The sequence below is a fragment of the Carassius carassius genome, chromosome 1 (genome assembly GCF_963082965.1).
Source record: "Carassius carassius chromosome 1, fCarCar2.1, whole genome shotgun sequence".
Taxonomy (NCBI): Eukaryota; Metazoa; Chordata; class Actinopteri; order Cypriniformes; family Cyprinidae; genus Carassius; species Carassius carassius.
Window position 1 is genome coordinate 14,397,624 of NC_081755.1, and position 26,321 is coordinate 14,423,944.

The 26,321-nt window shown below is 38.5% G+C and overlaps 2 protein-coding genes across 4 annotated transcripts in view; both read left to right on the forward strand.

The window, feature by feature from the left end:
- Positions 1 to 26,321, forward strand: part of LOC132150053 (zinc finger protein 664-like) — a 549,937-nt gene that overhangs the window by 233,548 nt on the left and 290,068 nt on the right. The gene's annotated exons all lie outside the window — the stretch shown is intronic.
- LOC132147404 (gastrula zinc finger protein XlCGF26.1-like) overlaps positions 1 to 26,321 on the forward strand; it is a 384,485-nt gene that overhangs the window by 149,927 nt on the left and 208,237 nt on the right. The window contains exons 1-2 of one of the 3 annotated variants that reach the window (XM_059557076.1): positions 1,374 to 2,330; positions 15,551 to 17,305. The exons of 1 other annotated variant lie outside the window; for it this stretch is intronic. In XM_059557076.1, the coding sequence (XP_059413059.1) occupies positions 1,595 to 2,330; positions 15,551 to 16,785 (1,971 nt within the window). In that variant the 5' untranslated portion in view covers positions 1,374 to 1,594 and the 3' untranslated portion in view covers positions 16,786 to 17,305. Of the gene's footprint in view, positions 1 to 1,373; positions 2,331 to 15,550; positions 17,306 to 26,321 lie in introns of those variants that run through there. One more of the 3 variants, XM_059557095.1, reaches the window with a different exon arrangement.

The following is a 26,321-nucleotide window of genomic DNA, read 5'->3' on the forward strand; positions in this document are numbered from 1 at the left end:
AGCCAGACCAAGACTCGAACCCACAACCCTAGGGTTAGGAGTCAAACACTCTAACAACTAGGCCACGACTTTGTCCAGTATCCTTCATCACGTAACTATAAGATTAGATCGCTTTTTCAAAAGGAGCGTGTAACGACTCCATATGTGGTGTCTTATTGGAGGAGTGTGGTTGATCATATTGATGAGAAAAAAGTATGGACTCTGTCTTTGGAATATATAATAACTAACAAGGTTAGAGAAATCTCATTCAAATTGTTACACAGATTTTACCCAGCTAAAGTGTTTTTGAAAAGGTTTAAATCAGACATAGATACAAGCTGTTGTTTTTGTGGAGACCCTAATGAAACTGATATACATATCGTTTGGGATTGTCCTCACACACAGCTATTTTGGAATGAATTTTCTAATGTTATCTATCGCAGTGTGCTACAGGGTTTCTCTCTGCTTTTTAAGGATGTACTGTTTGGCTTCTTTAATATTCAAAAAGACAAAATTAATGTATATTTCATTATTAACCAATTATGACTTCTTGCAAAATGTCATATTCACCGCAGTAAATTCACTCATCAAAATCCATTATATATTGTTTTTTTTTGTTGTTGTTTTTTTTAAAAGAGGTTCAACAGTATATCCAAACTATTTAATCTTCCAAAAATCTTAAGGCTGTCAAAAATGTTTAATCTTTTCAATGCTATTTAATCTTTTTAATTTATTTTGTTAAAGTTTTCGATTAGTATTATTTATTTTTATGTTTACATACGTCTGTAGGTGCTTTGCATATAATGCCACTTCTTTGTATGCACTATTGACATTACCTATCTGTACTTTTATCTTTGGTACATTGGCATTAATCAAATAAAAAAAGAACTAATCAATTCTCTTTCCGGCTCCCACTGCATTGACTGAAAAAGGTGAACTAGAACCATATGCGACTGAACGAATCACTCCCAGAGACGACTCGTTCTTCCCGAGTCACATTAAAGATTCGTTTAAAATGACCGAATCGTTCAAGAACGACCGTCACTAACTAGCATCAGACGAAAACACCAAAGTGAAACACACACGCTTGTTATCCGTTTTTTTTATTTTTGATATTAGCACAAATTTGAAAATCGGAAAACGAATCTTTATCCGTGTTTTCATTTTCGTTTTGGAAACAGATTTTTAAAAAACAAGTCGTTTTTTTATTTTTCCATTTTTCAATTAGAAAAACGAAAGAACGAATGATACACGGATTCGTAATGTAATGATATCCAAATCTCATTCATACACATGCAGGCTGTATGTACTAATTTAGCGTTCGTTGCTTCGCTCCAGTCCAGCAGGTTGTGCTAAAACACATATACGTCTGTTTACCAAACACCAGTAAACTTCAGAAGAAGAGGATTAGTTTCACCGCGCTGTCTGTTGTTTTGTCGTGATGCTGGCTTAACACAAACAGTTTGAAATGTTGTTTCTGTAAAAAGAAAAATACAGCTTTTTTTTTTAGTCAGGTCAGTAAATACATGTATTCGTCCTCACAGTCGTCTAAGTGTTGAATCAAGCAGGAATATCTGGAGGAGTATCATCTGAACTGAGATCTGCTGCTGTGAAAATGATGTTTGTTAAAGAGGAGAGAGAAGAGAACACGAGTGAACCAGACACCAGCACAATAAAACACGAGGAACCAGAAACCTGGAGAATAAAACACGAGGAACCAGAAACCTGGAGAATAAAACACGAGGAACCAGAAACATGGAGAATAAAACACGAGGAATCAGAAACATGGAGAATAAAACACGAGGAATCAGAAACATGGAGAATAAAACACGAGGAATCAGAAACATGGAGAATAAAACACGAGGAATCAGAAACATGGAGAATAAAACACGAGGAATCAGAAACATGGAGAATAAAACACGAGGAATCAGAAACATGGAGAATAAAACACGAGGAATCAGAAACATGGAGAATAAAACACGAGGAATCAGAAACATGGAGAATAAAACACGAGGAATCAGAAACATGGAGAATAAAACCAGAGGAACAAGAAACTTTGAGAATAAAACACGAGGAACCAGAAAGCTGGAGAATAAAACACGAGGAACCAGAAACTTTGAGAATAAAACACGAACCAGAAACCTGGAGAATAAAACCAGAGGAACCAGAAACCGTGAGAATAAATCAAGAGGAACCAGAAACCGTGAGAATAAATCAAGAGGAACCAGAAACTTTGAGAATAAAACAGGAGGAACCAGAAACCTGGAGAATAAAACACGAGGAACCAGAAACCTGGGGAATAAAACAGGAGCAACCAGAACAATGGAGAATAACACTTGAGGAACAAGGAGGTTGGTGTTTTTTCCTTAATCTTTAATCACTGTTTGTGGTACATGAAGCTTATAAAGCTTTAGACACCGTACTAGAGCTATCAAAATAGCTGGAAATCTAAATTTGAATTTTGTACTTAAATATGATCAAAATTCTAATTATATTTGAATTTAAAATGCATACTTTCAGTTAGGGTGAAAAAAAAGCTTTTGGCTTCTCTCCTGAGGCCACAAGAGGTTTCATCGAGCAAAATATTACTAATGCACTTTTATTCAAAACATAAGAAAACATAACTGTGGAAAAAGGTTAATGTTTAAAATAATGTTTATAAACCAATTATTATTAAGTTGCTTAAACAACTAAAAACAAAACAGCATCATGTATGCATGCATAGTTAAATACAAAGGGCAGAAAGCCACTCACACAGAAATTTAAAATTTCATGTTTTTTAATTTAAAAACATAAGATGTAATGAGATGGGTCACCCGTCCGCATTATGTCATTTTCGTCATCCGCGTACAGGCAATTTTTTGAGACCACGTGGATGGTGCATGCACGCGAAGTGAATGAAGAGACAAAAGTGGTCCTGGATGTCAAGCTGGTCCACCTTTGAAAGTTGCGCGGACACGGCTGTGCGCGAGACGGAACGGAACACGGAATGTGAAGTATAACTGGGGCTTAAAAGGCAGCCTTCCTTAATGCACACCTAAAATTCAAATGCAACGTTTTTTCTTTCGAATGTGGATTTTTATTTTAAATTAGACGAACATTCGAAATTCAATTACATTTTTTTTGACAGCCCTAGTCCGTACCAAGGCTATTTTTGTAAACAAAAACTGAAACTAAGACTAAAGCTATCAGTTAAGAAACATTTTGTTTAACTGAAATATAATGTAAAATTCATAATAAATGAAAAACTAAAAGTAAACTAAAACTAAACGAAACTAGCAACAGTTATTGAAAAACGAACTGAAATAAATGTATATTCTTTTGTATTCTTTTTTCGTAATTAATAAGCTCTCATCTTCTGGCAGAAAATCTGACGTGGTTTAGTTTAAAACCAAACAGGCTGTATAATACATTTACCTGTAGATGGCTACACTTTGTGGTGTTGAAATTAAGGGGAAAATTCCACAAACATTAATATTAGCTTTCAGTCACCCAGTAACTGCTTTCCTCTGTCAGGTGGAATGTAAAGGGCTGATGATGAGAGGGAAAAAAAACACTGACCAATTTTTTCTGTTGAACACCTAATTTTACAAATAATTGTACAAATAATGATGGCGATCACGTGGTGAATGTTGATCCACCAGCCCAGGCGTACAGTTTTCGGAGATGCACTGCAGATTATTTATTAAAAAATATTGTTTGTTTAATTTTAGTAGTAGTAGTAGGCTATGTACATTCTGCTGAACAATAGTAATACATTTCTGGCAAATACTTGTCTTTAAATTAAACCGGATTTTTATTTTGACGGGTTACCATGAATACCTTTACAGTTTATGTGTATGTGATATCACACTAGTTTTACTCCAATCAAACAGTCAAATGCTCATGAAGTGACTGTCAGAGCAGTTCTGGAGATGTTTTACATGTGTTCATGTCCTTATTTAGTGAGACGACACACGGTGTAATCACCGGGAGCGTCACGCGCACTTCAGTGTGTTTAATAAACGAAGTCACGCTTCTGCGCCATTCAACACAGACACGCAGAACATGAAGGATTCATATTGAAATAGACTTTTCCGGCTTAATATTTACAGATATTAGTCCATATTGTAATTTGATGTAAGTGACCTAGGTTTTAATGAATTCAATATTGGACAAATTCTGTGACATTCCGCGTTAAACTGTAAATTCCGTTTCTATGACTGGATTCCGCGATTCCGTCCGCGTTTTCTGCATCGCGGAAATCATAGGGCCCTACTCACCAATAATGTATGAGCATCGCAACTACAAATTATATATTAACAGATTTTATTCTCACATTCTAAACTTTAATAAAGATTTTAGACTGATTAATATTAGCTGTCAATCACACAGTCACTGCTTTCCGCTAACTACCACAAGGAAAAAAAGGGCTGAAGAGAAAAAATGAAAAGAATACTGACAGATTTCATTTGTAAACAACCTAAACCTAACATGCACAAAAGAGGATGAGAGCCTGTAGTCTGTGAAGTTGTAACGCTTTTGACTCCATGAAATGTTAAATCCATGAAATGAAAGAGATTCAATTCAACTTTACTCCAAATATATGAACTCACCGCTTTTGAATACTTTATATTTAACATGTTCGTTTATGCGTGGTTAAAAACACCAAATAGTTATGTTATGACAAGAACAAAGAGTCTCTCTCTTGCTCCACCCATGCTCGATAATATCGTGTATCGTTGATCTCATGGCCTGACGATATGACGATTTGAAAAATGACCATATTGCACAGCACTACTAAGTTGGTTACTGCATGATGATTGGTTCAAAGTCAAGTCAAGTCACCTTTATTTATATAGTGCTTTAAACAAAATACATTGCGTCAAAGCAACTGAACAACATTCATTAGGAAAACAGTGTGTCAATAATGCAAAATGACAGTTAAAGGCAGTTCATCATTGAATTCAGTGATGTCATCTCTGTTCAGTTAAATAGTGTCTGTGCATTTATTTGCAATCAAGTCAACGATATCGCTGTAGATGAAGTGACCCCAACTAAGCAAGCCAGAGGCGACAGCGGCAAGGAACCGAAACTCCATCAGTGACAGAATGGAGAAAAAAACCTTGGGAGAAACCAGGCTCAGTTGGGGGGCCAGTTCTCCTCTGACCAGACGAAACCGGTAGTTCAATTCCAGGCTGCAGCAAAGTCAGATTGTGCAGAAGAATCATCTGTTTCCTGTGGTCTTGTCCTGGTGCTCCTCTGAGACAAGGTCTTTACAGGGGATCTGTATCTGGGGCTCTAGTTGTCCTGGTCTCCGCTGTTTTTCAGGGCATTAGAGGTCCTTTCTAGGTGCTGATCCAGCATCTGGTCTGGATACGTACTGGATCCGGGTGACTGCAGTGACCCTCTGATCTGGACCCAGACTGGATCTGGTGGCTACGGTGACCTCGGAATAAGAGAGAAACAGACAAATATTAGCGTAGATGCAACTCTTCTAATGATGTAGCAAGTACATAGGGTGTTATGGGAAGTGTTTCCGGTTCCGGTTTACCTAATTAATGCATTTGGATATTAAAAGCATATTAGTATGTTATGTGTATGCCAGGTTAAAGAGATGGGTCTTTAATCTAGATTTAAACTGCAAGAGTGTGTCTGCCTCCCGAACAATGTTAGGTAGGTTATTCCAGAGTTTGGGCGCCAAATAGGAAAAGGATCTGCCGCCCGCAGTTGATTTTGATATTCTAGGTATTATCAAATTGCCTGAGTTTTGAGAACGTAGTGGACGTAGAGGATTATAATGTAAAAGGAGTTCATTAAAATACTGAGGTGCTAAACCATTCAGGGCTTTATAAGTAATAAGCAATATTTAAACATTTATACGATGTTTGATAGGGAGCCAGTGTAGTGCTGACAGGACCGGGCTAATATGGTCATACTTCCTGGTTCTAGTAAGAACTCTTGCTGCTGCATTTTGGAAAAGCTGTAGTTTGTTTACTAAGCATGCAGAACAACCACCCAATAAAGCATTACAATAATCTAACCTTGAGGTCATAAATGCATGGATTAACATTTCTGCATTTGACATTGAGAGCATAGGCCGTAATTTAGATATATTATTTTGAGATGGAAAAATGCAGTTTTACAAATGCTAGAAACTTGGCTTTCTAAGGAAAGCTTGCGATCAAATACCACACCTAGGTTCCTAACTGATGACGAAGAATTGACAGAGAAGCCATCAAGTCTTAGACAGTGTTCTAGGTTATTACAAGCAGAGTTTTTAGGTCCTATAATTAACACCTCTGTTTTTTCAAAATGTATCAGTAAGAAATTACTCGTCAGCCAGTTTTTTATATCGACTATGCATTCCATTATTTTTTCAAATTAGTGTTTCACCAGGCCGCGAAGAAATATAGAGCTGAGTATCATCAGCATAACAGTGAAAGCTAACACCATGTTTCCTGATGATATCTCCCAAGGGTAACATATAAAGCGTGAAGAGTAGCGGCCCTAGTACTGAGCCTTGAGGTACTCCATACTGCACTTGTGATCGATATGATACATCTTCATTCACAAAGCATTCAAATGATTCGAGAAGCACCCGGCTGCAGCCTGCAGATGCCTACTCTGATTGGTTCGATTGTCTTTCATAGGCATACATGATAGGAAATGTCAAGTCAAGTCTGCTTTATTGTCAATTTCCACATGTACAGTACATACAGAGAATTGAAATTGCGTTACTCTCAGACCCCGGTGCATACAGATAACACAAACATTAAAGCCTAAAAATATAAAATGTAGATACAACTATACAATAAGGGAATGTATTAAAAAGACATATAATAAAATTAAAAATAAAGGAAAAAAAGCAGCGCAAGGCAAATGGCAGATAGAGTGCAAATCAATGAAGTGAACAACAAGTGCAGATAAAAGATTTTTTTTTATAATAATGTGTGCGTAGTTGGTGTAGGATGGAGTATGTTGTTTAAAAAGCTAAAAACGCTGTGCAGTTTTACAAAGCCTTCATTATAATGCACAGAAGAAGAAAAAAAAAAACATTAGCATGTAAGCCTCCATGTCCCTGAAGTGATTGTTTTGCTAAATTAAGCTGATCTTTAGGCTAACAGACAAACAACCCACTACATTTAATAAATGAATTGGGTTGATTATCCAGTGGGAGGATCAGGTTTTCAAATAGTAGAATTTGTTATGAAATAAATAATTTTTGCAGATTTGATTATTTCATATTATCATAGTATAAGAAAGGAAATGAAAAGGATGTATCAGTATTGTTTTAATTTACATAGCATGACAAGACAATTATTGTTACATAATTATCTGTCATGCAGTTGATAAACCCGCAATAGGTTCATGTGTCTGCTGTGTGCGATTTTAAATTATGAAACTTTAATTTTCTTTACTACTTTGCAAAGCATAGACTTTTTCCTCTCCTTTATTTAGGAAAATATGCTGCTACTCATTATTTTAAAGTGAAGAAATCAAGAAACTGTTATTTCTATCGACTGATGCGCACAAATAAAAACCAAAACATAAAATAAAGCCCAGGCCTGGTCCTCTCTCATCCTTCACTGTCGTCGCTCCAGTTTTATATCCTTCCATCTCCTCCGTGGGACTCGAGACCAGTGGGTCGAGCAGGTGTCACTCATCTCCAATCACTCCACCGGCCTCGCCCATTCCCATGACTCTCTGCCCCGCCACACTCGTCACAGGTCCCTATGAAATTTTTTATTTTTTTCTCACCATATTTTTTTTTATTGTTACCAAATTCTGTTTTGGCATGTCTAATTATTAGAATGCATAATTTTGTTTTTCTTAAAGAACCCTAATGATTTTTCCCCTCAAAGATTCTGTGTATTTGCAATTTAATTGTTATAAAATCAAGGCATGTAACATTTTGTCTTTTAATTACTGAAAATTAAGCAAACTTTTTTTTGCAAACAAACATTTTACTATTAAAATTAAAACATGGAAGAAATGTTGTGTGATTATTCTAGAGCTGAAACAACGAATCGATTTAATCGATAAAAATCGATTATTAAAATAGTTGTCAACTAATTTAGTCATCGATTCGTTGCTAAATAACTTTTATTTGCCGTAAGCGGCTCATTTCGTGCATATTTCAAATCTGCGGTGACCAAAGTGTGGCAGTAATGAGCCACCGGAGGTTTTACTCAGCCAGTACAGCAGGAGAAGTAGCGAATAGCCAATAGCTGGCCTCGTTTTATGTCACGTGCTTCCCGAACAGCGTCTCTGCAGCATTTAGCGGGATGTGGGAGACTGGGAGTACTTTACTTTGAGCCTTCAAAAAAGAAGAGTAACCTGTAAACTCTGCACTACTGAACTGTTTAAGGGGACGTTCACATATCGCGTCTTTTGCGCGCTCAAGTTCGTTATTTCCAACACCGCACCGCATCGAGTTAAAAACATCTCAACTTTTCAGAATGCTGCAAGCGCATCGCGGGTCATGTGACAAGAAGTAACCAATCAGCTTCATCCTTTCCCGTAACAACGTTAAAAGCTCAGTCAAGATGAAAGGAACAGCTGATCATAGTTGTATATGGATTTCCATTTTGAAATAAATTTAGTAGCAGAGCTACTGCAAGCGATTTTTGAGCTGCAAATCCATTTATCCTTTGCTGAAATTTCCGCGTCTTCAAGGAGAGAGCACGTCATGGTTGCTTATCAAAGGCAGACGCCTCAGGGGTGCTTTGGAAAGAAGGAGAAAGCTGCGCGCCTAGCGTTTTCCACGCGTTTTTAGGCACGATATGTGAACGGCCCCTAAGACTTTTATTTGTGCAGATTCTCCAGTACAATGTTGTTTGCAAATGTTTAGTCGTAAAAGCTGATAACATTGCTTTTTAACAGTTAACATTTAAAGCTTTACAAACATGTTCTGTGATCAGTTTGTCGTTTACCAGTTCAAAATTCAGTCGTGCAGCCTAATTATGACTGAATGAGAGAGGTAAATGTTTAAAGATATTTGAAATGCACTTTTTTTCTAAGTATTCACTGCTCTTTTTCACACAGCAGGTTTTTTGTGTGTGACTGTCCAATTTTTTTTTCTGGACAACCTTCTGATGGATTTTACTTTAAATTGTGAGTTCCATTCAGGTTTCATGCCACTGGCACTTTATTCGAAGGATTGTTTACAATTTCACAGCATAAGCTATAAAGCTGTTTCCCAGTAAATAATAAAATACAATGCACTGCAATTTTATTCTGTTTTATCCTTATTCTTCGTGAAAATATGTTCTGAAAGATTCCTTAATAAGCTTTGTTCGGGATGTTAAACTACTTTAGGAGCTCTAAGGACTGCCATGGTGAAAACATTATTTTAAATCTCCTTGTGAAATTTGCTAGAGTATGGGTCAGTGTTCTGATTGCAGAAGAGTTCGACAAAGGATTACTAACACAATAAAACAACTCCAGGTATATTTTTGATTAGGATATGACAGTGCAAAATGGTTAAAATCTCTTAAGAAATCTATGCTGAAGGATAAAGACCATTTATTAATAATTTACTTGGGGAAAAAATGGAAAAAACTAAAATATAAGTACATAAACCGATTAATCGATTAATCGTAAAAATAATCGACAGATTAATCGATTATCAAAATAATCGTTAGTTGCAGCCCTAGATTATTCCTTAAAAAATAATGTTTGTTTAATGTAATAGTAGTAGCAAGTAGTAGCTAATAGTAGTAGTGTACAGGCTATGTACATTCTACTGAAAAATAGACTTCAAAACCGGACCTTTATTTTGACGGTTTGTCGTGAATACCTTTACAGTTCTGCACATGTGATCTGATGCTTTTGCTCAAATCAAAAGGTTCAATGCTCATGAAGTGACTCTCAGAGCAGTTCTGAAGAAGTTCTTCATGTGTTTTTGTCCTCATTAAGTCAGTCGGCAGACGCTGAAAATCATCACGAGCGCCACGTGCGTTAAACTGTGAATTCCGTTTTTATGAATGGATTCCGTGATTCCGTCCGCATTGTCTGCATCACGGGAAACATAGGGCCCTACAATTCCATCTAGTGTTGGGCGATATGGTCATTTTTCAAATCATCATATCGTCAGCCCGTGAGATCGACGATACACAATATTATCGAGCATGGGTGGAGCAAGAGAGAGACTCTTTGTTCTTGTCATAGCAGAACTATTTGGTGTTTTAAACCGCACAGGTGCGCGAGAGAGAGCCCATGGAGTCACCAATAATCAAAAAAAAAAATACTTTCAAACATACTGACTGATTTAAAGAGTAACTAAACCCTAAACCAACTTTTTTTAGTTAATGATCTATAAGAATGGGGCTTTATTAGTGCTGTTCATTGTTTCAGGTAACTTTTTTGACATTTGAGTATAAAGTGTTTTAATTCTATAATATATGGTATAAAAACGTCTGAGTGCTGCCCTCTTCAGGTTGAACGGTGGCTACTGCAGTTGATTTTTCCTATTGGATGTTGCGGTGGCAAGTGACGTAAGCGGTGGCAGGTGACGTCAGCAGTTTCAAGCTCACCACGCCCCTTGGTACGAGCTACCACGCCCTTGCCCTTGGCAGTATAAAACCATCAAAATCACTGTAGTGAGTCAGGAGCTGGAATTGCGAGTATTAAAACGATCAGGATAGACTATTATAGCATCTATTTAGCATATCAATTATATAGTTATTTAGATCTTCAAGTTAGCGTAGATTTATCTGTATTTAGTACAGTGGTCAGGATGGTACGGAGGTGTGTTGCTGGTTGTGACAGCACTGCTGGACTGCATAGTTTTGCAGCAGACTTTAAAATTAGGCGCCAGTGGTTGCATGCACTTGGCCTGGAAGACCGTGAGTTCCCGCCCAGAGCTGGAGTGTGCAAACTGCATTTTACACGGGGTTGCTTCTCCAACGCAATGGAGGTGGAGATGGGCCTCTCCACACAGCTCGCACTGAAAAGCGACATAATGCGGGAGTTAAGACCGCAGTTTGAGCCAGTTGTTTGAATTGGCAGACACCTCGACATCCTCCACTTCAGGTGAAGGTAGGTGAGAAAAGTCCTCTACTTCAAATGATCGCTCTGTTGCAAAGCTACTTGCGTCATTACAGTCACTCTCCATTTTAGCGACTCTTCACAGCAGCTGTCAATCAATCCGTCACTGCGAGTCTCATGTTCACGCCGCTCTCGCTCAGCCCCGCCCTAGGTTCGTCCCCTCTATCTCCGCTGTGATCTGCCCACTTTTCAGCATTTTTCAAATATTGTCAGTGGGTGGAGTCAGGCTCTGACCAGGGGTTTAGTTACCCTTTAACTAACCTTAAATATAAAAATACTGTATTTAAAACAGCTAGTTCATACATAGTCGGACGCAACTGTCATATCGCACGTCCGCATCTGCGCAGGGAAGTTATCAGTCTAAATGTTCTGCAAAATCAGTCAACGGTGAAAATCAATAGCAGATTTCATTTAAAGTCCAACAGTTAAACACTAATATTGGGCATAAACGAACATTTAAATATAAAGTATTTAAAACAGGTAAGTTGATATATTTGTAGTATAGTTGAATTGAACTGATGCATCAGTCATACAGCGCTCCGGACCGCGTGCCTCATGACGAGTCTGACGCACCGTCACAGAAAAAAGAATGAGATGCACTCCTAACATAACTGTGGCATTAAACTCAGTTAGTGAGGGCTTGTTTAATATATTGCACATACAGTATATAGGCCGTTTAGATTACTTATTAAAGTGCAATGAAACACCTTATATCTGCAGACGATGTACGTCTGTTTGTGGATGGAGACTTTGTAACGGCCAAAACTATGTATTTTGCATGCATCACATAGTGCGGTGTGCATGAAAATATATCTACAACCCGAATTCCGGAAAAGTTGGGACGTTTTTTAAATTTTAATAAAATGAAAACTAAAGGAATTTCAAATCACATGAGCCAATATTTTATTCACAATAGAACATAGATAACATAGCAAATGTTTAAACTGAGAAATTTTACACTTTTATCCACTTAATTAGCTCATTTAAAATTTAATGCCTGCTACAGGTCTCAAAAAAGTTGGCACGGGGGCAACAAATGGCGAAAAAAGCAAGCAGTTTTGAAAAGATTCAGCTGGGAGAACATCTAGTGATTAATTAAGTTAATTGATATCAGGTCTGTAACATGATTAGCTATAAAAGCTTTGTCTTAGAGAAGCAGAGTCTCTCAGAAGTAAAGATGGGCAGAGGCTCTCCAATCTGTGAAAGACTGCGTAAATAAATTGTAGAAAACTTTAAAAACAATGTTCCTCAACGTCAAATTGCAAAGGCTTTGCAAATCTCATCATCTACAGTGCATAACATCATCAAAAGATTCAGAGAAACTGGAGAAATCTCTGTGCGTAAGGGACAAGGCCGGAGACCTTTATTGGATGCTCGTGGTCTTCGGGCTCTGAGACGACACTGCATCACTCATCGGCATGATTGTGTCAATGACATTACTAAATGGGCCCAGGAATACTTTCAGAAACCACTGTCGGTAAACACAATCCGCCGTGCCATCAGCAGATGCCAACTAAAGCTCTATCATGCAAAAAGGAAGCCATATGTGAACATGGTCCAGAAGCGCCGTCGTGTCCTGTGGGCCAAGGCTCATTTAAAATGGACTATTTCAAAGTGGAATAGTGTTTTATGGTCAGACGAGTCCAAATTTGACATTCTTGTTGGAAATCACGGACGCCGTGTCCTCCGGGCTAAAGAGGAGGGAGACCTTCCAGCATGTTATCAGCGTTCAGTTCAAAAGCCAGCATCTCTGATGGTATGGGGGTGCATAAGTGCATACGCTATGGGCAGCTTGCATGTTTTGGAAGGCTCTGTGAATGCTGAAAGGTATATAAAGGTTTTAGAGCAACATATGCTTCCCTCCAAACAACGTCTATTTCAGGGAAGGCCTTGTTTATTTCAGCAGGACAATGCAAAACCACATACTGCAGCTATTACAACAGCATGGCTTCGTCGTAGAAGAGTCCGGGTGCTAACCTGGCCTGCCTGCAGTCCAGATCTTTCACCTTTAGAGAACATTTGGCGCATCATTAAACGAAAAATACGTCAAAGACGACCACGAACTCTTCAGCAGCTGGAAATCTATATAAGGCAAGAATGGGACCAAATTCCAACAGCAAAACTCCAGCAACTCATAGCCTCAATGCCCAGACGTCTTCAAACTGTTTTGAAAAGAAAAGGAGATGCTACACCATGGTAAACATGCCCCGTCCCAACTATTTTGAGACCTGTAGCAGAAATCAAAATTGAAATGAGCTCATTTTGTGCATAAAATTGTAAACTTTCTCAGTTTAAACATTTGCAATGTTATCTATGTTCTATTGTGAATAAAATATTGGCTCATGTGATTTGAAAGTCTTTTAGTTTTCATTTTATTCAAATTTAAAAAACGTCCCAACTTTTCCGGAATTCGGGTAGTACGTCATCACCACATAGTGTGTTTTATAAGTTAAGTGATTTCATTTAAGTTTATTTGAATAGGGACAAGTATGTTACATAAACTCATGTTACATACTACAACATTTTAGCCGAAGCTAATTCTCAATGTTCGTCCCTAATGGGCCTTTACATAAAATCAAACAATACATTGGTAAAATAAACATAATAATAATACAGTGTAACACACTAATGCAATGAACAGTCAGTGGTCACAATTCTGACCACTAATTAAAGAGTCTTTAAGTTTATATTTGAAGAGAACCCAGTTTGACTCTCCTTTCAGTTCAGTGTTTAAACAATTCCAGGATCTAGTGCCTTGTACAGAGAAAGCTGTCTTTAAGAAAAGGACTACGTGAGAACCAGGCACTATGGATGATAAATTCGCTCTGCCATCTTGTTAATTATTTTGTCTTTATTTGTGACACCAAGAAAGAGTTAATCTGTCATGTATGAGAAGAGCGCGTTGCAGTGTAGCAGCCATTAAATGTGTGGGACACCAACTCGTCGTTTTCTATCTCTTTCATTTCATGGATTTAACGAATTCTCCGAGTCAGAGAGTTACAACTTCACCGACTACATGCTGTAATCCTCCTGCGCGTGCGAGGTGTGTGTGTGAAATGCGGGCAGTGAAATTAAGTGAAATTGCTGGGCAGTTTAAAAGCCGAATTATAATAAGCAGCCTAATAAAAATAAAAATAATAGTTATTATTATTATAATCTAATACATTAATAGGAAAATGAGCCTAATATCGTCTTGATTATCGACAGAGAATTCTGCTTATGTCGATATCTCTGACGATCGTCGATACACGATACTATCGTCTATCGGCACAACCCTAATTCCATCAGCACAATGTATACTCTCACACTTGAACTGCTTCTGTTATTGAACACTCAAGTGATCATCTAATAAAAATAAACGTGCAGCGCTGAGTCTAGGAGAACTCACCGGTATGACACACTCCGGACACGTTGCGTTCAACTCGAGCAGTGGTCTAAAACAGTTTATTTATTCACCAAGCGGACACAAGTTTACTTCAAGAATGAACAATGAGGCCAAGATTAGTTTGAAGCTCAGTGTTTAAAAAACGGAAAGAGCGATCTATATTATAGCTCTATAAATTACGCATACAGACTTTATTAGAGCCACAGAAAGACAAACGTTTAGATGAAAATGCTCAATATACAATTCATTATGTACATTAACAATGATTAGGGGTGAATATAATGTAATTTAATGAAAACCTTGTAAATGGCCATTCTAAAAACTCCTGTCTGAAATTTCTCGCTCCGTTCAGTGTGTAGCATCATGTGTCTAAACAAACAGCACGTGCTGTCAGTGATTTCAACTGCTAGAGGCCGCTCTCGCACTGTATAATGAAAACAGAGCCTTCTCAGCTGCTCCAGCAAAGGGCGAAACATGGAAAACTATCGGCATGGATTTTTGCCGATAAGCGTTTGTTCCAGCAATCAACTTTCGGTGCCGATTAATCTGCAAAACCGATAAATCGGTTCTTCTATATATATATTTTGAAAAAGCACTTCTCCTTTGCTGAGATAATCCATCCACCTCACAGGTGTGGCGTATCAAGATGCTGATTAGACAACATGGTTATTGCACAGGTGTGCCTTAGGCTGGCCATATAAAAAAAAAACACTCTCCGAAAAGTGTGCACAGAAATACAGTATCATACATCCTGATTATTTTTTTAAACGTTGTCCATGCTAAGCATAACTCCAACTCTTTAAGTGTAAACAACTCTGAATGCATGAAACAACATATAACATGTATACCCCCCCCCCCCCCAATTGTTCTAATAAACGTTAGATTAACCTGTTAACCAGACCACCCATTATGGGACTCACAGCTGAAAGTGCCCTACCTTACTTAAAATTGCAACAGCTCTTAATTTTAATTTTGTCCCGTTTCATTTAATCTATTCATAACCATTGACACTTGCAAACAAAGAGTTGAGTACCACTGCGTCCAGTTGAAGGTTAACAGGTTAATCATCAAAAATAATCATTTTTTGCAGCCATTGTACACAATTTTTAACCTTTTTCCAAATGTCCCAATTGATTTTTTTTTTATTAATTTTAGGCCTGATGAAAGTGAAAGAAGAAGGACAAGATCCAAATAAGGTGGAGGAGAAACATCACTGTCAGAAAGATCATGATGTCAATGGAGAAAAATCTTGCAGCATTAAAAAAACCGAAGTCAAAAGTCTTTTCAGCTGTTCTCAGTGCGGGAACACTTACAAACATAAAGTAAGCCTGAAGGATCACATGTTAACTCATGCTGGAATAAAGCCTTTCAGCTGCTCTCAGTGTGGAAAGAGTTTTACAACGAAAAGGCTACTTAAGTATCATTTGCTAACTCACACTATAGAAAAGCCTTTCAGCTGCTCTCAGTGTGGAAAGAGTTTCAAAAAGAAAGGACACCTTAATGATCATTTGCTAACTCACACTATAGAAAAGCCTTTCAGCTGCTTTCAGTGTGGAAAGACTTTCACTCGTAAAGCAAGCCTTAAGAATCACATGTTAATACATGCTGAGATAAAGCCTTTCAGCTGCTCTCAGTGTGGAAAGAGTTTTACACAGATAACGAAACTTAATGATCATTTGCAAATTCACTCTTCAGTAAAGCCTTTCAGCTGCTCTCAGTGTGGAAAGACTTTCACACGTAATGCAAGTCTTAAGGATCACATGTTAATTCATGCTGGAATTAAGCCTTTCAGCTGTTCTCAGTGTGGAAAGAGTTTTACACAGAAAAGGAAACTTAAGGATCATTTGCATATTCACAGTTCAGAAAAGCCTTTCGTCTGCTATCAGTGTGGAAAGAGTTATACACATAAATCGAACCTAAAGAGGCACATGTTAATTCATGCTGGGATAAAGTATTTTACCTGCTCTCACTGTGGAAAGAGTTTTACACAGAAAACCCAACTTCAGGATCATTTGTATACTCACTCTTCAGAAAAGTCTTTCAGCTGCTCTCAGTGTGGAAAATCTTTCACAGGTGCAGCAAGACTTGAGCATCACATGTTAATTCATGCTGGAATAAAGCCTTTCAGCTGCTCTCAGTGTGGAAAGAGTTTTACACAGAAAGGACACCTTAATGCTCATTTGTATACTCACTCTTCAGAAAAGCCTTTCAGCTGCTCTCAGTGTGGAAAGACATTTACATATAAATTAAGCCTTAAGAGGCACATGTTAATTCATGCTGGAATAAAGCCTTTTACCTGCTCTGAGTGTGGAAAAAGTTTTACACAGAAAGGACACCTTAAGACTCATTTGGTAACACACTCTTCAAAAAAACTTTCAAAAACAAGATAACAGATACCTTGAGACTCACATGTTAATTTATATTGAGGTAAATCCTTTCAGCTGATTTCAGTGTCGATAGAGTTTACATTTATATTTATTCATTTTAGCAGAAGCTTTTATTCAGTGACATACAGTTGGGGAATATATCAAGCAGTTCATCTCAAAGAGGCAAACTGACACCATGCTCGTAATGACAAGTTTCAGACATTTGCCGCGTTTCCACCAAAATTACCCGGAACATTTGTACCAGGAACTTTTTTCCCCAGGAAGTTTTTTCTCCCCAGACCTGTTGCTTCCTGCATTTCCACCGCGGTCTGCACGTGTTTCTCAATACAAAGTGCGCTGATTTTGGACTTGCGTCCTCGGTAGTTCAGACTTTGTGCAGTCGACTCGGGAGTTGTTTTGTCCACGATGACGCAAACCAGTAATTCTGCAAACAGCAGCGCACTTGATAACATCAATCAGCTTGCCTTGGCTACTGCAATTTTCCTCACTGTACATTTATAATAAAATGAATTATGATATCAAATACTACTGCCTCCTTTCGTTTTCATTTAAACATAACAGCTGCAGGAATGTACTTAGTTTAGGGATATGTGTATACAGCCATTACAATGAAACGGAATATATAAATTTGCCTTTTTTATTTTCATTTTAACATATAGATAAATTGAATACAGACCAAAGATTATCTGTTAGATTTACCCAAAACCAATTATATTTTTTGTTTAACCACTAAAGAGACATCAGAGCCAGCGGCACACATCAGAAGGTCTAGCCGAGGTGAGGCTGCTCTCGGCGGATACATGAGCACTGAACTCCTGCTGATTGCATGGAGCTCACCGTGTCCGAACTAGGCGAAACACATTTTTAAATAGCCGCTGTATAAATAAACCACAGATTTGAGATTTAAACAATTACATTCTGGCCTGAAATACTTTTAAAAGTACATTTCATGACACAATAACAGTTATATTTTGAAAATGATCCAAATAAATGGTGGATGAACTCAACCAATGCTGCATGAACTCAACCAATCAGGATGTTTAGCGCCCAAGTACCACCCCCGAAAGTTCCAGAACTTTGAAAAAGTACTACCTCGCCAACAGGGACTTTCTGAGGGGCATTTTTTTTTTACCCGGGACTTTATTTAGTTCCTGGTTCCAGCGGTGGAAACACACCAAGTACCGGCCCAAAGTCCCTAGTTCCTGGGTAAAGTTCCTGTGGTTGAAACGCAGCTATTATTGTTCAAATAAATATGAGCTAAACCAGGAAAGATTAAAGGAAGGAAGTTTTTTGTTTGTTTTTCAAATAGTAACAAAAAAGATGCATTCACACTACAAGCGACACGGCAACAAATCAACACGATCCTATTAATTTCAATGGAGATCCAGCCATTGCTGGTGACACGAGTGACAGTGACAAAGGATGGCAAGATGATGTAGTGCCGCGTTTCCACCGAAATTACCCGGAACATTTGTAACAGGAACTTTTTTCCCCCCAGACATATTGCTTCCTGCGTTTCCAGCGCGGTGTGAAGTACCAGGAAGATTAGGCAAATAGACTGGTGAATGTAAGTCTGCGCGCATTTCTCTATACAAAGTGCGCTGATTTTGGACTTGCAAGTCCGGTAAATCTGCAAACAGCAGAGTACTTGATAACTTCAGTCAGTTTGCCTTGACTACTGCAATTACAATTAAACAAATGTTACATCGGTTCCGGTTACATCTAATGATTTGTTCGCAAACCTGATATAACTACACTGCAGAGTTTTGAACTCTCTCACAACAGACACGGAAGAGAAGACAATGCTGAATAAAGTCGTAGTTTTTGTTATTTTTGGACAAAAATGTATTTTCGATGCTTCAAAATATTCTAACTGACCCTCTGATTTCACATGGATTACTTTGATGATGTTTTTCTTACCTTTCTGGACATGGACAGTAGACCCTACACACAGTTTCAATGGAGGGACTGAAAGCTCAAGGACTAAATCTAAAATATCAAACTGTGTTCCAAAGATAAACGGAGGTCTCACGGGTTTGGAACGACATGAGGGTGAGTTATTAATGACATAATTTTGATTATTGGGTGAACTAACCCTGTAGTATTCAAACTGTGTATTTACAATGTTGAAGTGGTTGACAACAATACATATTCTTATAAGGAATAAAACTGCCTTGTGGAAAAAATGCAGAGATGTAGCTGAATAGTTAGGTTACTACGCTGCTGGAATTTAATGATGGTCATTATGGTGGTAACAAGCCTATGCAAGAAACATCTCATGGATGCACTGGGACACATCTTCAGTGATGTATCCTGGGATCATTGGGTGTTTCGGGTCTCGCAACATCATCCACCCTCGCCCAGGCGACCCAGCCGGGGTTGATCAAGCCCCGACTTGTGTCCCAGTAGCAGACCACGGATCAGCCCTCTTAATCCAAAGGCACCTTGTAGCATTTTCTGCGGCTTTGCTTGCAGATTGAATGGCCCTCTTCTTGGCCGCCCCTGTCAGACCCAAATGGCTAAGGACTTTGCAAAGTGAACGCCCTGCAAAGCCTCTACAGTCGACTTCTATAGGCTCATAGAAGATTTTCCAGCCTCTCACCCTGCACTCCACCAGTTCCTGGTACTTAGCACGTTTCCTCTCATTGGCTTCCTCAATACGCTATTCCCATGGCACCGTAAGTTCCAGCATGATCAGATGTTTTGAAGCCTCGGAAGTAATTATCATGTCTGGGCGGAGACTTGTGGTTGCAATATGCTGAGGGAACCTCAGCTGTCTTCCAAGGTCAACCTGCAGCTGCCAGTCAGAGGCTTTGTGGAGGAGGCCTGTTGTTAATTATGGACGCGCCAGGGATTTCTCTCCAGCTTTGATTTAGAGGACTGCCTTCTTTGGAGCATGATGGTGTTTGCTGGTGCTAATGGCTGAGGCTACACTCTCAGCAATTGCCTTAAGCACCTGGTCATGGCGCCAGCGATAGCGACCATCTGCCAGAGCCTTTGGGCAGCTGCTGAGGAGATGTTCTAGGGAGCCTCTTCCAGAGCAAAGAAGGCAGAAAGGTGTGTCACTCTTCCCCCAGACATGGAGGTTCGCTGGGCTTGGCAGGGCATCGTAGACTGCTTGTACCAGGAAACGGACCCGATGGAAATCTGCCTGCAAGATGTTTGCCCAGGTAATCCTGCGCTGCAGTGTACTCTCCCACCTTGTCCATGCTCCCTGCTGCCGGAGTCCCACAACCCTGGTCACTCGCTCTTCCTCTACGCATGCTCGGACCTCTTCCTGGAGTAGATGGTGTCTTTCCTTGCCACGGACCTGGCTGACCAAAATCTTCGTGATGTAGCCCAAGCCCATTCTGCCTGTTGCCACGGTGCCCACCAATGCCTTTTGTCTTAGGCGTGACTCTGCCACCTCCACTGCTTTCCCAGCCTTCCACTTCCTTCCTGTCCTCACCTCAATGCCGGCTGATGACACTTTGCAGTCTCTGGAGTCCCTGTACTGTAGGACTTCTCTGGTGCGTACCACCATAAATTCTTCAGTGAGGCCACTGAAGGGCAGCTGCAGGATGTTACTTGTCCCATACAGTGCAGCGCTGGTAAGACTGCGTGGAAGCCCTAGCCATTTCTGAAGAAAGCCACTGATCTACCTTTCTAGGGACTCAGCTGTTGTCATCGGGACTGCATAGACCAGCAGGGGCCACAGAGCTCGGGGCAGGATGGAATGCTGGTAGATCCAGGCTTTAAATCTACCAGGCAGACCGGACTTATCAACCTTGGTGAGCCAAGCTCCAAGTTCTTTGTTGAACTTCTGGATGGCGGCAGAGCCAATTATTTTCCGAAGTGGTTGGTATAAAAAGTTTGAGAACCACTGGTTTAAAGAAATGGTATAAAATGAAATCCTGCTTTTTCAGTAAACCATTTCTTCTTCTCCCTTTATAGAGTTATTAAGAATCCCAGCTTATTATTGTCAAATTTCTAAGGAATTGTTCATCTGTTACATTGCACTGTCATTTCTGCTAGAGATTCTTTGACCTTTTGTGATATGTTGTGATTTTTACTTGGTTTAATAAAAATGTACTTAATTTACATTTTTACATTTGCTCAGGAGTCACTCATTCAACATAGAGGAACGACTGTTGTCAGTGAGCAGTCAAAAGGAGCTATATGACACAAGTATCATTCACAAGTTCATATTTCAGGAATAAAAAGGACCTTGCTTTTGAAGAGTGTGTTGTAAATACACATTTAACTTTTGAGTCACATACACGTTTATTGACCCGTGGCCTTCCCATCGTTTTTTACAACTATTTTCTCCCTAATATAGCCTACAGCTACTTTCCGCTATCAAAGATAATGTGTTTATTCAGAGAACGTGTGCAGGAAAAAGTGGAAAAGCCCCGAATGATTGATCAACATCAGCCATCTTGCAAATAGCCCAGCCAACATGTCCATGTGGGCCCCACATGGGATTTATCAGGGTTATGTGGGTGTCAACCAGGGGGGCAGGGTTTCATATTTTATTGAAGCACCCCTGGACGCCGCCATTGGCTAGCCGACCCCCACCTGCTGTTAGCATTCCCTTGACTCCCATTCATTTTGGCATCACTTTGACAGCGAATAACTTTACATCTGAGGCGTTCAAAGACCCTATTTGTCCATTAATTATTTCTGAAGAAACACAAAAATGTATAAAAGGCTCCATTACCTATGTATCTTACCTTATGGTTCCGTAGAAGCAGTATCGCACAGTAGATAAATTACTGTATGGACAGGAGGAGAAGCTCGCAGACAATCTTTTACTGTCTATGAGGCTATCGGGGGGGGCATGGAGACATGAAGTCAAGGAAGATAATTAATCAGAACACTTACCAAAATTTGCTCCTGTTCACGCTCACCTTCTCTGCAAGATTCGGAGTGAGATTCAGATTTCTCTTGGGACAGCTATTAGAAAACTTACAATTGTCAGACAGGTAACTCACGTGACATCTACATCATCAAGCTCAGTTTGAGTCTGCGCAGTGCGCTCGACCCCCAGGAAGTGCTCGCTTCTAATTGACTTCACTTCTCTCCGTTAAATCCAATGGGGTCGCTGTGTCCATTTCTTTTACTGTCTATGGTGTCAACTGGGCATGGGCTCAGAGTGGGGACTTTGATGGGCTTAATGTGGGCCCCAGCTTGGATGCAGTTATGGGCCCCAGTTAGGCTGCCCATTATTGATTATTTGTGGGTCCCAGATGGGCCACATTTGGGCTATATTAGGATATATTTATAGTTACAAAAATTTAATATATATATTATTATTATTATTATTTATTTATTTTTTATTTTTTTTTCAGATTATTTATTTTTATGCAGTTATTTGTATCTACATAATCCTAACAATTAAATTAATTTAATTGTATGTATTTCATGTTTTATATCATTTAGGGTTATCATAATGTAACAATACAATATTATTCCTTTTATGAATAATCCTATTTTATTTTATTTATAAGTATCTCAAAGGGTTTTTTTGTACTTATAATCTAAAAGCACTTGTGTTATGCAGTCATTGAGTCATGCGATGATTGGCGTGTGTGTCTCCTCGCCACTTCAACACGGTCTGCGCCTGCATGTTAATGGATAAACTCTCTAAACTATCAAGGTCAGATAATTATATTTCACTTTATATTAGCCGAATCACTGCTGATGTTATATAATTGGATGTACATTTTCTTTTTAATATTTAAAAATACAGTAATGGCAGAGTCATAATGAAACTTAACGAAGCCAGTCGGATTGAAGCGTTGTAGCTGAAGGGTTAACGTTAAATAAAAGAAATTAAAATGTTGGCAGCTTACTTAGCAAACATAGGATGTTTTATTTATACATTCATGGGGCAGAGGCTTAAAACAAGTTTCAATGCTTTTGAATGTTTCTGCGTGTAAAGCAAACGCCCATATAACGTTTTCACTTCCATAAAAAGGCTTTTTTTAATGTGAGCGCATACAGGCATGTCTGCTTCATAATAGATTAAAAATGCTATCTTTGTGTGCAAACGTATCGGATGTGCCAGTGGAAAATAAATGGTGTAAATATAAAAGTTTGAAGAATTTGTGCTTAATTAGTAAGACTATACAACAATAATTAAAGAACACATATAAGCTCCGGAGGTCGCCGCCTCTCAAATGAGACGCAGATCATCTCGAAACATTTCCGCCTGCCTCACGATGGTCCAGCCGGTCGGCCAGCTCCACTGCGGGAGGGAAATGCTGGTTAGCACGGCTTAATTGATAAAACAAACGAGATGTCTTCAATGTTTTTTAAAGACAGTTACTTTATTTGGTCACCAAACGGGCTTTGATAGAGATTTGCATCTCCGTCGTGTTGCCAGATCCAGATATTATAAGAGTCTTTTTGGAGAGCATAAAATGTATAGGTTACAGAATGAAATATGCAAATTCTGGTCATGAAGAATGTTATGCTATTTCATTCAGTTTGATAGTTAAACTTTTACAAAAATCCTGATAAAAACACTCATGAGAGCAAGTTCTTATCATCTATATAGCAATGCTTTTTAATGAATCTTATTACAGTAATAAGCATCGTTGCATGAATTATAAATTTATCCACACCTAACATGTAGTAAAGTATCAACAAATTGGGATAAACTAAAATAATGTCTGATTTATTAATGTCCATCCCCCCAAAACAGACAGCACAGAGTGTGTAATGGGGTGGTCACACTGCACTTTTCGTTCCATTGACTTCCATTTATACGCATGCGAATGCGTCAGACCAGAAACGCAAGCTCATGCGAAAAATTTTGCATTTCGCTGCGTTCCAAAGTTCAAGTTTGGTGAACTCTGACCTGCGAATACGCATCACGTGAAGACGTAGGACCAGTAGAAGATCACTGCGTGACCTCTCTGTACAGAAATTCAAAAATGAAGGAAGCGCTATATAACTTTAGCTGTAGCGTCCTATTTTATATAATACATATACATACAAGATTATAAAAATAAAATTTAAAAAGAAGCTGCATGGTTCGCAGTATCAGTGGAAACAGGAACAAATGGTACATTTGAATGAGGACGTTTTAAAAAATTTTATTGCTTAGGATGTATATATTTATATAGAGAGAGATACAGAGAGTACAATATAATAAGATGCTTTCGACGCTGTCGCAAAAGACACAATACAAGCACATTGAGGAGAGGGAGACCGTTTTATCTTGCTCCCACCCATATTCGCAGCGGCGTCCGAAATAATTTTGCATGTTTAAAGTCTAGTTTGGGTAAATAGTTTGAAGATGAAAGACCATGATATTGCTCCTTCTGTTGCTATTCCAGCAATTCCCCCTTGGTTGTTCCTTATGCCACTAATAAACTTACAAATTCATAAAGTAATAAAAAAAACAGATGAACTTGTCAACTGATGGTTAAGGATTGAGGTTCCATTCCTCTGGGTGCATGTGGGTGTGGATGGAAATGAGGAAGTAGACTTGCTAGCAAAGAAAGCATTAAATCATCCACAAATAGAAATTAAGTTAGCAATAAGTAAAGCAGAATTCAAGAGACTGATTTCATTAGAAGTAAATAAAAAATGGTAAGACCTATGGAATAGTGGGTCTAAAGGAAGACATCTATTCCAGATTCAGGAGAGTGTTGGAAAGGAGAGGAAAAGATACGGAAATAGAAAGAAAGATTTCATTCTTTCAAGACTGAGAATTGGACATACATCATTGAATCAAGGTCTGTATAAGATAGGTAAGCATGAATCTGGAAAATTTGATAAATGTGGAGAATTAGAAACAGTGAAGCATATTCTTATTGAATATTCTGCATATGAAAGAGAGAGATTTCAATTGATTCAAGAATTAGGATGGCTGGGAGTTGATCATATTTCATTAAATACATTGTTAGGAAACGGTTCAGACGTTGTTTTTTTGGGGGGGGGGTTGTAACTGTCTTCCAAATCTATGTGCACTCCACACTCCAAATCAGCAGGTGGCGGTAATGGCGGTTTTGGCAAACCAGCATAAAGAAGAGGAAGTCTAGTGTGACCGCCCCTTAATGAGTTGCAATTTTGGTGTTAGTCATTTGTGTTGACAAACATCTTCCCATGCGATGGCATGGCACCATGACAGATTTATTCTGAAGATGACAACCCACAATAGTGTGGTAAGTTAACTTTATACCTTTTATTCTGATGATGTTTGCAAGATACAAAGCTACATTTGTTTTATATAAAAATATAGTGTGAGCGAACTCTGTCAAGCAGTGCTAACTGGCCTTTTCCTCCCACAGCGTCAGACCAGGGGCCCGTTTCACTAAGGAGGTTCAACCAACTCTGAGTTTAAACTTGAACTCTGAGTTGACTTACCCTGAGATGGGAAACTCTGAGTTTTCGGTTACAGAACAGCTGAAATGAGTTGGTTTAATCAACTCTAAATTGACTGACTCTGAGTTAAGCGCGTGCACCACAACTATAAAAAGCCATTACCAATGGAGCGCCGATATTACGATTCACCATGGCAACAGCTCCTGCCAAAAAGCCGTCTGCATACTTCAGACTGAATACAAATATAATTCTTCTCAGTGTTATAATATCATAGGTGAAAACTGGCAGAATGATAGATTAATTAACTAATAGCTAATCATTTTATGGTATCTCATGGGCAAAAAAATAAAAATAAAATAGTAATATTAAAAATAATATTTTAAGTGCATTTTTCTTATTTTACAAATGATCTGCCAATAGAGTAAGAAAAATATGGCAGTGGCTATTTACACTAAGTGGAATTAACATACTTTCTTAGCGATAGATCCTATTTACAGTAGGATAAGTGCAAGTTATTTACAGAAAAAATTACAGTGAAAATCGTGATATATTCTATTTACCATGTAAAAGTAGCAGTTCTTTGCAACAGGCTAAGTGTAAATACATTTACATTTAAATACAGATACATTTGCACCTCAGTATTGTTATACATTAACAGGATGCAATAATAACAGATTGTAAATGATTATATTTATTACAATTATAAATAGTTGCATCATTATTAAACACTCGTTAGGCACTTTACTTCCACTTTTAGAACATTTTGTTCATTTTTATTGAAAATAAATTATAATGTGACGTGATGGGAAAAGTGAGAAGAACGAGCTCGGCAAAATCCGGTCTCCCATCCAATCAATCGCGTTACAAGCTAGTTTTCTGTTCCCAAAACATTACTGCCTACACCATTGCAGTCGTTATTCACATGTGTCGTATTTAACCTTATGTGTCGATGGAGGGCGGAGCTACAGTAGATTTGCTCTTAGTAATAGACACACGAATAATATTGTTTTCTATTTGCATCAAGATTATTTTTATTACCGCACTGGCATGTAATTTTACTTAAGTAAAATGCACTTAATTTACCATGGTAACTGACTCTGAGTATAAGTTAGCTCTTTCAGAAATGGGCTTGAGTTACCCCGCTTTCTCGGGTTTGACAAAACTGCCATTCTGAAACAGAGAACCTAGAGTTTCCCCTCATTTCAGGGTTAACATACTCAGAG